The sequence below is a fragment of the Pseudophryne corroboree genome, chromosome 4 (assembly GCF_028390025.1).
Source record: "Pseudophryne corroboree isolate aPseCor3 chromosome 4, aPseCor3.hap2, whole genome shotgun sequence".
Lineage (NCBI taxonomy): Eukaryota > Metazoa > Chordata > Amphibia > Anura > Myobatrachidae > Pseudophryne > Pseudophryne corroboree.
Window position 1 is genome coordinate 944,383,279 of NC_086447.1, and position 13,016 is coordinate 944,396,294.

Sequence of the window (13,016 nt, forward strand, 5' to 3'; positions counted from 1 at the left end):
TCTGTACATTACTACCCCTCTGTACATTACTACCCTGCACCTCTGTACATGACTACACTACCCCTCTGTACATGACTAAACTACCCCTCTGTACAGTACTACACTACCCCTCTGTACAGTACTACACTACCCCTCTGTACAGTACTACACTACCCCTCTGTACAGTACTACACTACCCCTCTGTACAGTACTACACTGCACCTCTGTACATTACTACACTACCCCTCTGTACATTACTACACTGCACCTCTGTACATTACTACACTGCCCCTCTGTACATTACTACACTACCCCTCTGTACATTACTACACTGCACCTCTGTACATTACTACACTACCCCTCTGTACATTACTACCCTACCCCTCTGCACATTACTACCCTACCCCTCTGCACATTACTACCCTACTCCTCTGTACATTACTACCCTACCCCTCTGTACATTACTACCCTACCCCTCTGTACATTACTACCCTGCACCTCTGTACATTACTACACTGCACCTCTGTACATTACTACACTGCCCCTCTGTACATTACTACACTACCCCTCTGTACATTACTACACTGCACCTCTGTACATTACTACACTACCCCTCTGTACATTACTACCCTACCCCTCTGCACATTACTACCCTACCCCTCTGCACATTACTACCCTACTCCTCTGTACATTACTACCCTACCCCTCTGTACATTACTACCCTACCCCTCTGTACATTACTACCCTGCACCTCTGTACATGACTACACTACCCCTCTGTACATGACTACACTACCCCTCTGTACATGACTACACTACCCCTCTGTACATGACTACACTACCCCTCTGTACAGTACTACACTACCCCTCTGTACATTACTACACTGCACCTCTGTACATTACTACCCTACCTCTCTGTACATTACTACACAAGCCCTCTGTACATTACTACACTACCCCTCTGTACATTACTACACTACCCCTCTGTACATTACTACACTACCCCTCTGTACATTACTACACTACCCCTCTGTACATTACTACACTACCCCTCTGTACATTACTACACTACCCCTCTGTACATTACTACACTACCCCTCTGTACATTACTACACTACCCCTCTGTACATTACTACACTACCCCTCTGTACATTACTACACTACTACCCCTCTGTACATTACTACACTACCCCTCTGTAAATTACTATACTACCCCTCTGTACATTACTACACTACCCCTCTGTACATTACTACACTACCCCTCTGTACATTACTACACTACCCCTCTGTACATTACTACGCTACCCCTCTGTACATTACTACGCTACCCCTCTGTACATTACTACGCTACCCCTCTGTACCCTCTGTACATTACTACGCTACCCCTCTGTACATTACTACGCTACCCCTCTGTACATTACTACGCTACCCCTCTGTACATTACTACGCTACCCCTCTGTACATTACTACACTACCCCTCTGAACATTACTACCCTACCCCTCTGTACATTACTACCCTACCCCTCTGTACATTACTACCCTACCTCTCTGTACATTACTACACTAGCCCTCTGTACATTACTACACTACCCCTCTGTACATTACTACACTACCCCTCTGTACATTACTACCCCTCTGTACATTACTACACTACCCCTCTGTACATTACTACGCTACCGCTCTGTACATTACTACGCTACCCCTCTGTACATTACTACGCTACCCCTCTGTACATTACTACGCTACCCCTCTGTACATTACTACGCTACCCCTCTGTACATTACTACGCTACCCCTCTGTACATTACTACGCTACCCCTCTGTACATTACTACCCTACCCCTCTGTACATTACTACCCTACCCCTCTGTATATTACTACACTACCCCTCTGTATATTACTACAACACCCCTCTGTACATTACTACCCTACCTCTCTGTACATTACTACACTACCCCTCTGTACATTACTATACTACCTCTCTGTACATTACTATACTACCTCTCTGTACATTACTATACTACTACTCTGTACATTACTACCCTACCCCTCTGTACATTACTACCCTACCCCTCTGTACATTACTACCCTACACCTCTGTACATTACTACCCTACCTCTCTGTACATTACTACCCTACCTCTCTGTACATTACTACACTACCCCTCTGTACATTACTACACTACCCCTCTGTACATTACTACACTGTACCTCTGTACATTACTACACTGCACCTCTGTACATTACTACACTACACCTCTGTACATTACTACACTACCCCTCTGTACATTACTACACTGCACCTCTGTACATTACTACACTACCCCTCTGTGCATTACTACCCCTCTATACATTACTACACTACCCCTCTGTACATTACTACACTACACCTCTGTACATTACTACACTACCCCTCAGTACATTACTACACTACCCCTCAGTACATTACTACACTACCCCTCAGTACATTACTACACTACCCCTCAGTACATTACTACACTACCCCTCAGTACATTACTACACTACCCCTCAGTACATTACCACACTACCCCTCTGTACATTACTACACTATCCCTCTGTACATTACTACACTACCCCTCTGTACATTACTACACTACCCCTCTGTACATTACTACACTACCCCTCTGTACATTACTACACTACCCCTCTGTACATTACTACACTACCCCTCTGTACATTACTACACTACCCCTCTGACACTACCCCTCTGTACATTACTACACTACCCCTCTGTACATTACTACACTACCCCTCTGTACATTACTACACTGCACCTCTGTACATTACTACACTACCCCTCTGTACATTACTACCCTACCCCTCTGTACATTACTACCCTACCCCTCTGTACATTACTACCCTACCCCTCTGTACATTACTACACTACCCCTCTGTACATTACTACACTACCCCTCTGTACATGACCACACTGCACCTCTGTACATGACTACACTGCACCTCTGTACATGACCACACTGCACCTCTGTACATTACTACCCTACCCCTCTGTACATTACTACCCTACCCCTCTGTACATTACTACCCTACCCCTCTGTACATTACTACCCTACCCCTCTGTACATTACTACCCTACCCCTCTGTACATTACTACCCTACCCCTCTGTACATTACTACCCTACCCCTCTGTACATTACTACACTACCCCTCTGTACATTACTACCCTACCCCTCTGTACATTACTACACTACCCCTCTGTACATTACTACACTACCCCTCTGTACATTACTACACTACCCCTCTGTACATTACTACACTACCCCTCTGTACATTACTACACTACCCCTCTGTACATTACTATACTACCCCTCTGTACATTACTACCCCTCTGTACATTACTACCCTACCCCTCTGTACATTACTACACTACCCCGCTGTACATTACTACACTACCCCTCTGTACATTACTACCCTACCCCTCTGTACATTACTACACTACCCCTCTGTACATTACTACCCTACCCCTCTGTACATTACTATACTACCCCTCTGTACATTACTATACTACCCCTCTGTACATTACTACCCTACCCCTCTGTACATTACTACCCTACCCCTCTGTACATTACTACCCTACCCCTCTGTACATTACTACCCCTCTGTACATTACTATACTACCCCTCTGTACATTACTACCCTACCCCTCTGTACATTACTACCCCTCTGTACATTACTACCCATCTGTACATTACTATACTACCCCTCTGTACATTACTACACTACCCCTCTGTACATTACTACACTACACCTCTGTACATTACTACACTACCCCTCTGTACATTACTACACTACCCCTCTGTACATTACTACACTACCCCTCTGTACATTACTACACTACCCCTCTGTACATGACTACACTGCCCCTCTGTACATTACTACACTGCACCTCTGTACATTACTACACTGCACCTCTGTACATTACTACACTACCCCTCTGTACATTACTATACTACCCTTCTGTACATTACTATACTACCCCTCTGTACATTACTACACTACCCCTCTGTACATTACACCTCTGTACATTACTATACTACCCCTCTGTACATTACTACACTACCCCTCTGTACATTACTATACTACCCCTCTGTACATTACTACACTACCCCTCTGTACATTACTACACTACCCCTCTGTACATTACTACCCCTCTGTACATTACTACACTACCCCTCTGTACATTACTACCCTACCTCTCTGTACATTACTACACTACCCCTCTGTACATTACTACACTACCCCTCTGTACATTACTACACTACCCCTCTGTACATTACTACACTACCCCTCTGTACATTACACCTCTGTACATTACTATACTACCCCTCTGTACATTACTACCCCTCTGTACATTACTACACTACCCCTCTGTACATTACTACCCTACCTCTCTGTACATTACTACACTACCCCTCTGTACATTACTACACTACCCCTCTGTACATTACTACACTACCCCTCTGTACATTACTACACTACCCCTCTGTACATTACACCTCTGTACATTACTATACTACCCCTCTGTACATTACTACACTACCCCTCTGTACATTACTACCCCTCTGTACATTACTACCCCTCTGTACATTACACCTCTGTACATTACTACACTACCCCTCTGTACATTACTACCCCTCTGCACATTACTACACTACCCCTCTGTACATTACTACCCTACCTCTCTGTACATTACTACACTACCCCCTCTGTACATTACTACACTACCCCTCTGTACAATACTACACTACCCCTCTGTACATTACTACACTACCCCTCTGTACATTACTACACTACCCCTCTGTACATTACACCTCTGTACATTACTATACTACCCCTCTGTACATTACTACACTACCCCTCTGTACATTACTACCCCTCTGTACATTACTATACTACCCCTCTGTACATTACTACCCCTCCTCTGTACATTACTATACTACCCCTCTGTACATTACTACCCCTCCTCTGTACATTACTATACTACCCCTCTGTACATTACTACCCCTCCTCTGTACATTACTACACTACCCCTCTGTGCACTACTACCCCTCTGTACATTACTACCCCTCCTCTGTACATTACTACACTACCCCTCTGTACATTACTACCCCTCCTCTGTACATTACTACCCCTCCTCTGTACATTACTATACTACCCCTCTGTACATTACTACCCCTCTGTACATTACTACCCCTCTGTACATTACTACCCCTCCTCTGTACAGTCCCACACCACTCAGCAGATAGGGAAGGTAAGGTTTGTTACCTTTGCCGCTTTCTCTGTCTTTAATTTCCGGACTACTTCCCCTTGATCGGACACGTTGTCATATGCAGATTTGCAGTCGTGGCTGACAGTCGCTGTTGCGCTCAGAGAAGCCGCCGGAGCGTTGCCAGGTTTATAGTCCTGACCGGCTGCCTGTTTGTATTCCGCTTTCAGTGATAAAAGATGTTTTACAGCTGCATCAATTTCCGCTTTTTCTGCTTTCTTGGCTTTGAGATCCCGGACGAGATCTCCCTGAGCGGTGATCTTGTTGTACAGTATTACGGGACCGTCTGCTGGTAGGTGCGGTGGAAGGGGGGCGTTGCTCGCTGTTGAATCCGCTGCCTTGGTCTGTGGAAACGCAAGGTGTCTATCATCAGAGAGCACACCGCCATGTCACACCCAAGGGAGCATGAAACTATACAACTCCAGAAACACATAGGGGCAGATTTATCAAAGCTTGGAGAGGGATAACGTTACCAATCAGCTCTCCACCGCCATGTTACAGGCTGTGTTGTAAAATGACAGTTTGGAGCTGATTGGCTGGTACCAGGGTCACAGGAGGCCTTGTATAGTAAATTAATTAATCTCAGCTGGAGCGGGTTAATTATCACTCATTGGATGGAAATACACAATCATTTCTCAGACAGAAAATGCACAGCCGCCCCCTACAAAGAAAATGCACAGCCGCCCTCTACCAAGAAAACGCACAGCCGCCCTCTACCAAGAACACGCACAGCCGCCCTCTACCAAGAACACGCACAGCCGCCCTCTACCAAGAACACGCACAGCCGCCCCCTACAAAGAAAACGCACAGCCGCCCCCTACAAAGAAAACGCACAGCCGCCCCCTACAAAGAAAACGCACAGCCGCCCCCTACCAAGAAAACGCACAGCCGCACCCCACCAAGAAAACACACAGCCGCCCCCTACCAAGAACACTCACAGCCGCCCCCTACCAAGAAAACGCACAGCCGCCACCTACCAAGAAAACGCACCGCCGCCCCCTACCAAGAAAACGCACAGCCGCCCCCTACCAAGAACACTCACACCCGCCCCCTACCAAGAACACTCACAGCCGCCCCCTACCAAGAAAACGCACAGCCGCCCCTACCAAGAAAACGCACAGCCGTCCCCTACCAAGAAAACGCACAGCCGCCCCCTACCAAGAAAACGCACAGCCGCCCCCCACCAAGAAAACGCACAGCCGCCACCCACCAAGAAAACGCACAGCCGCCCCCCACCAAGAACACTCACAGCCGCCCCCCACCAAGAACACTCACAGCCGCCCCCTACCAAGAACACGCACAGCCGCCCCCTACCAAGAAAACGCACAGCCGCCCCCTACCAAGAAAACGCACAGCCGCCCCCCACCAAGAACACTCACAGCCACCCCCCACCAAGAAAACTCACAGCCGCCCCCCGCCAAGAAAACTCACAACCGCCCCCCGCCAAGAACACTCACAGCCGCCCCCCACCAAGAACACTCACAGCCGCCCCCCACCAAGAACACTCACAGCAGCCCCCTACCAAGAAAACGCACAGCCGCCCCCCACCAAGAAAACGCACAGCCGCCCCCTACCAAGAACACTCACAGCCGCCCCCTACCAAGAAAACGCACAGCAGCCCCCTACCAAGAAAACCCACAGCCGCCCCCCACCAAGAAAACGCACAGCCGCCCCCTACCAAGAACACTCACAGCCGCCCCCTACCAAGAAAACGCACAGCCGCCCCCTACCAAGAAAACGCACTGCCGCCCCCTACCAAGAACACTCACAGCCACCCCCTACCAAGGAAACGCACAGCCGCCCCCTACCAAGAACACTCACAGCCACCCCCTACCAAGAAAATGCACAGCCGCCCCCTACCAAGAAAACGCACAGCCGCCCCCTACCAAGAAAACGCACAGCCGCCCCCTACCAAGAACACTCACAGCCGCCCCCTACCAAGAACACTCACAGCCGCCCCCTACCAAGGAAACGCACAGCCGCCCCCTACCAAGAAAACGCACAGCCGCCCCGACCAAGAAAACGCACAGCCGCCCCGACCAAGAAAACGCACAGCCGCCCCGACCAAGAAAACGCACAGCCGCCCCGACCAAGAAAACGCACAGCCGCCTCCTACCAAGAACACTCACAGCCACCCCCTACCAAGAACACTCACAGCCACCCCCTACCAAGAACACTCACAGCCGCCTCCCACCAAGAACACTCACAGCCGCCCCATACCAAGAACTCACAGCCGCCCCCCACCAAGAACACTCACAGCCGCCCCCTACCAAGAACTCACAGCCGCCCCCCACCAAGAACACTCACAGCCGCCCCCTACCAAGAACTCACAGCCGCCCCCTACCAAGAACTCACAGCCGCCCCCCACCAAGAACACTCACAGCCGCCCCCCACCAAGAACACTCACAGCCGCCCCCTACCAAGAACACTCACAGCCGCCCCCCACCAAGAACACTCACAGCCGCCCCCCACCAAGAACACTCACAGCCGCCCCCTACCAAGAACACTCACAGCCGCCCCCTACCAAGAACACTCACAGCCGCCCCCTACCAAGAACTCACAGCCGCCCCCCACCAAGAACACTCACAGCCGCCCCCTACCAAGAACACTCACAGCCGCCCCCTACCACTGCATGGTTTCTTCTGCGCCCCTTAGGACGAGTACATCAGATTTGTTTTTTTTGGGTGGAAAGCGCTAATTAAATTATAAAGTATTAATAGTGGGTGGTATATAAAACTAAAAAAAAAAAAAAAAGGGAGGGATTATACAAGTATATGAAGCAGGCTGTGCTCACACAAGACACTATTTATCAATGCAAACCACCATTCCAAACCAACAAATAAATTTCATTATGGCAAATATTGAATTCATTCTGACCCGTAACTACTTTTGGTACAATGATAAATTCTATCTTCAAAAATGTGGTACCGCAATGGGTACACCCCTAGCTCCAAGTTATGCAAACCTTTTCGTGTCAAAATGGGAGGATGATACAATCTGGACAGAAAACATATTTTCAAAAAATTTAATTTGCTGGTATCGTTATATAGACGACGTAATCTTCATTTGGGATGGACCTGAAGAAAAGCTACAACAATTCATTTCATACATAAATAATAACCAATTAAATTTAGTCTTCACCACAACAACCAGTCAGCAACAAGTCATCTTTTTAGATCTCGAAATATATATCGAGCATCAAAAAATAAAAACCAGAACACATTTTAAAGAAGTTAACCGGAACAACACACTCCCGACCCATAGCAACCACCATAGAAAATGGATTAAAAACATTCCAGGAGGTCAAATCCAACGATTACGAAGGAATTGTACAGATGAAGAAATTTTCCTTACACAAAGTGAACTCATGAAAACCAACTTCATGGAAAAGGGCTACTCAGATGTGGAAATTCAAAACCACATCGATAGATTGAAACAAATTGACAGAAAGGACCTTATACAATATAAGAATAAAAAGGAAAATCCAATCCAAATACCTTTCATCACTCAATATAACAGCAATACAGCAATAGTGGAAAATATGATACGAAAACATTGGCACATTCTACAACTGGACGAAACATTAAAATATTTACTACCTGACCAACCAAGAATCATTTACCGAAAGGCCCAATCCATTAAACAAACGATTGTGAAAAGTCATCTACATCATCAAAGCAAAAAAGACTGTGATCCTGCTAATAAAGGCTTCAGACAGTACCTAAATTGTAAAGCTTGTATGATAAGCAACAGGACAATGAGAAAAACAACAAACTTTTCATCTACAGTAACAGGAAAAACTTACCATATTAACCAAATGCTGAGTTGTGATACAGAAGGGGTAATTTATCTCTTACAATGCCCCTGCAACCTCCAATACATTGGACAGACAAAAAAAAAAAAGCAAAAATCAGGTTTGCTGAACATATCAATAATATAAAAAAGGGGCTATCTACGCATAACGTCTCCAAGCACTACCTTGAAGTCCACAATAAAAACCCAATAGGTACAAAATTCTTGGTGATCAGAAAAATATATGCTAACTGGAGAGGAGGCAACATTTCGGAAGAATTAAAAATGGTAGAAACAAGATGGATCTTCGACCTAAAAACCATGGCCCCGAAAGGCCTGAATATAGAATTTGAACTGAATCCCTTTCTACGAAAAAAATAAGTTTCATAAAAATCAAAAATTAACATAATAGACAGCAAAAAAATTAATACAATAGCCACTATGAATTAGACAACCAAATAAAAAGAAACAAAATAAAAAACATAAAAACAAAATAATTTACTTTAAAGTTCAAACTAATAAACACAGCGGTACCCATAAACATTTTTTATTTTTCCTTTTTATTTATTTTTCCTTTTTCATTTTTCTTTACTATTCACATTTGATGTTTTTATAATATTTCCTCTATGTGGAAAACCTGACACATGGTTCCCACCAAAAATGAGGTCATTTCCGGGCGGAAGTTCCGGTATGTTTTAATATAAATTAGAAGCCTAAATAAAAAAACTTTTCATTTCCTCCTCGAAAAAGTGCAAACCGCATGAAACGCGTTGGAGACCGTTCACTAAGGAGAAAGCAAGCCCACTGCAAGGCCAGGACATCGGCCGCAACACCACCCGCTGTCAGCAGCGGTCACGGGAGCCGGAGAACATCAGTGCGCACACAGCCCCGCTGGACGCAGCGGGACTCAGCGCCATCAATCCTTACCATCCGCTGCACTCAGGATCAGAGCCGCTGTGCTCACCAGCAGCTCCGGAACACCATAGCGCAGGGACAGGTAGGATAACCGGGACTAACAACATCTGCACGGGCCACTCCTTACCAATTCACTCAAAAGAATGTAAACATTATTTTACTAACACTTTTCTTTTTTCACAGGTACCGCTGTTTATATACTTATATAATCCCTCCCTTTTTTTTTTTTATTAGTTTTATATATCACCCACTATTAATACTTTATAATTTAATTAGCGCTTTCCACCCAAAAAAATCAAATTCAACTATTAAGAAAGCAGCTTTTATTCAAGCGCAGCAATTTAACATATTTCTACATCAGATTTGTAGCCCATACCTCTTTCTTTGTGCCAGCGGTCTTTGTCTTCTCTTTGGAGCCAGACGTTGGCATCTCCTTGGTGTGCCCATCTGGGATATAAAACAACACACACGGCGCCTCCTTACAGCTGTGCGGGCTGCAGAGCATAGAGAAGATGTCACAGCGCAGTATTATTACACCTCATCTGCTCGCCAGCCTATACGGGGACAGAGTGACCCAGCGGCTGCAGCGCAGTATTATTATACCTGATCTGCTCGCCAGCCTATATGGAGACAGAGTGACCTAGCGGCTGCAGCGCAGTATTATTATACCTGATCTGCTCGCCAGCCTATACGGGGACAGAGTGACCTAGCGGCTGCAGCGCAGTATTATTATACCTGATCTGCTTGCCAGCCTATATGGAGACAGAGTGACCTAGCGGCTGCAGCGCAGTATTATTACACCTGATCTGCTCGCCAGCCTATACGGGGACAGAGTGACCTAGCGGCTGCAGCGCAGTATTATTACACCTGATCTGCTCGCCAGCCTATGCGGGGACAGAGTGACCCAGCGGCTGCAGCGCAGTATTATTATACCTGATCTGCTCGCCAGCCTATACGGGGACAGAGCGACCTAGCGGCTGCAGCGCAGTATTATTACACCTGATCTGCTCGCCAGCCTATATGGAGACAGAGTGACCCAGCGGCTGCAGCGCAGTATTATTACACCTGATCTGCTCGCCAGCCTATATGGAGACAGAGTGACCTAGCGGCTGCAGCGCAGTATTATTACACCTGATCTGCTCGCCAGCCTATATGGAGACAGAGTGACCTAGCGGCTGCAGCGCAGTATTATTACACCTGATCTGCTCGCCAGCCTATATGGAGACAGAGCGACCTAGCGGCTGCAGCGCAGTATTATTATACCTGATCTGCTCGCCAGCCTATACGGGGACAGAGCGACCTAGCGGCTGCAGCGCAGTATTATTATACCTGATCTGCTCGCCAGCCTATATGGAGACAGGGTGACCTAGCGGCTGCAGCGCAGTATTATTACACCTGATCTGCTCGCCAGCCTATTCGGGGACAGAGTGACCCAGCGGCTGCAGCGCAGTATTATTATACCTGATCTGCTCGCCAGCCTATTCGGGGACAGAGCGACCTAGCGGCTGCAGCGCAGTATTATTATACCTGATCTGCTCGCCAGCCTATGCGGGGACAGAGTGACCCAGCGGCTGCAGCGCAGTATTATTACACCTGATCTGCTCGCCAGCCTATGCGGGGACAGAGTGACCTAGCGGCTGCAGCGCAGTATTATTACACCTGATCTGCTCGCCAGCCTATTCGGGGACAGAGTGACCCAGCGGCTGCAGCGCAGTATTATTATACCTGATCTGCTCGCCAGCCTATATGGAGACAGAGTGACCTAGCGGCTGCAGCGCAGTATTATTATACCTGATCTGCTCGCCAGCCTATATGGGGACAGAGCGACCTAGCGGCTGCAGCGCAGTATTATTATACCTGATCTGCTCGCCAGCCTATATGGAGACAGGGTGACCTAGCGGCTGCAGCGCAGTATTATTACACCTGATCTGCTCGCCAGCCTATACGGGGACAGAGCGACCTAGCGGCTGCAGCGCAGTATTATTACACCTGATCTGCTCGCCAGCCTATGCGGGGACAGAGTGACCTAGCGGCTGCAGCGCAGTATTATTACACCTGATCTGCTCGCCAGCCTATTCGGGGACAGAGTGACCCAGCGGCTGCAGCGCAGTATTATTATACCTGATCTGCTCGCCAGCCTATACGGGGACAGAGCGACCTAGCGGCTGCAGCGCAATATTATTACACCTGATCTGCTCGCCAGCCTATGCGGGGACAGAGTGACCCAGCGGCTGCAGCGCAGTATTATTATACCTGATCTGCTCGCCAGCCTATATGGAGACAGGGTGACCTAGCGGCTGCAGCGCAGTATTATTACACCTGATCTGCTCGCCAGCCTATGCGGGGACAGAGTGACCCAGTGGTGGCGCTTACGCTGTGGGCTGATACAATGTCCATGAGTAATGCGACGGTCAGCGACACATGCCCCAACGCCCCTGATTACTAGGGAACGGGGAGACCACTGTGTGCTGCGTATGGAGACACTGAGTTTAAGCCTCTGGGGATCTGGTTTTGCCATTAATGTCTCCTAGCCAGATAGCCACACTGGTCGTATTGCTTTAGTGGTCAGAGTAACAATGAGACAGATGCGGCACCTCAGGCAATAAGGGGACCAGAGGAAATGTGTTCAGTGACAGGCAGCGAGGTACGAGGCTCCTGCACAGGATTACCATCTGCAGGGAAATAGGCATATGATACCCAAGGACAAGTGCTACATACTACCTATTGGTCATGATGGCATGATCTAGTCACACTGCAATGCTGGCCTGGGGACAGCGGGAGGTAAGTGTAATGTAATGTGGTGACCATATACAGGGGAGGTAACTGGGTAATAGTTCATGGAGGTTATATGTGTATAATAGAATAGAGACTAGAGGCAAGTCTTGTGCACTCCATAGAGGGGGCGCAGCACAAATCCAGCCCTGTAACTGTGGCAGCTGAGCTTTGTCAGTGGGTAAAGCATCTAAGTACACGTTAGACGATGGCAGCACAGACAGGCAGCACAGACAGGCAGCACAGACAGGCAGCAC

The 13,016-nt window shown here is 47.6% G+C and overlaps 1 protein-coding gene across 5 annotated transcripts in view; it reads right to left on the reverse strand.

Moving 5' to 3' along the window:
• EPRS1 (glutamyl-prolyl-tRNA synthetase 1) overlaps positions 1-13,016 on the reverse strand; it is a 362,185-nt gene that overhangs the window by 231,924 nt on the left and 117,245 nt on the right. For all 5 annotated transcript variants that reach the window (XM_063919127.1, XM_063919126.1, XM_063919129.1 and 2 more), the window contains 2 exons: positions 10,364-10,481; positions 5,280-5,624 (listed from right to left, as the gene is read on the reverse strand). In XM_063919127.1, coding sequence (XP_063775197.1) covers positions 5,280-5,624; positions 10,364-10,481 — 463 coding nt within the window. The remainder of the gene's footprint in view (positions 1-5,279; positions 5,625-10,363; positions 10,482-13,016) is intronic.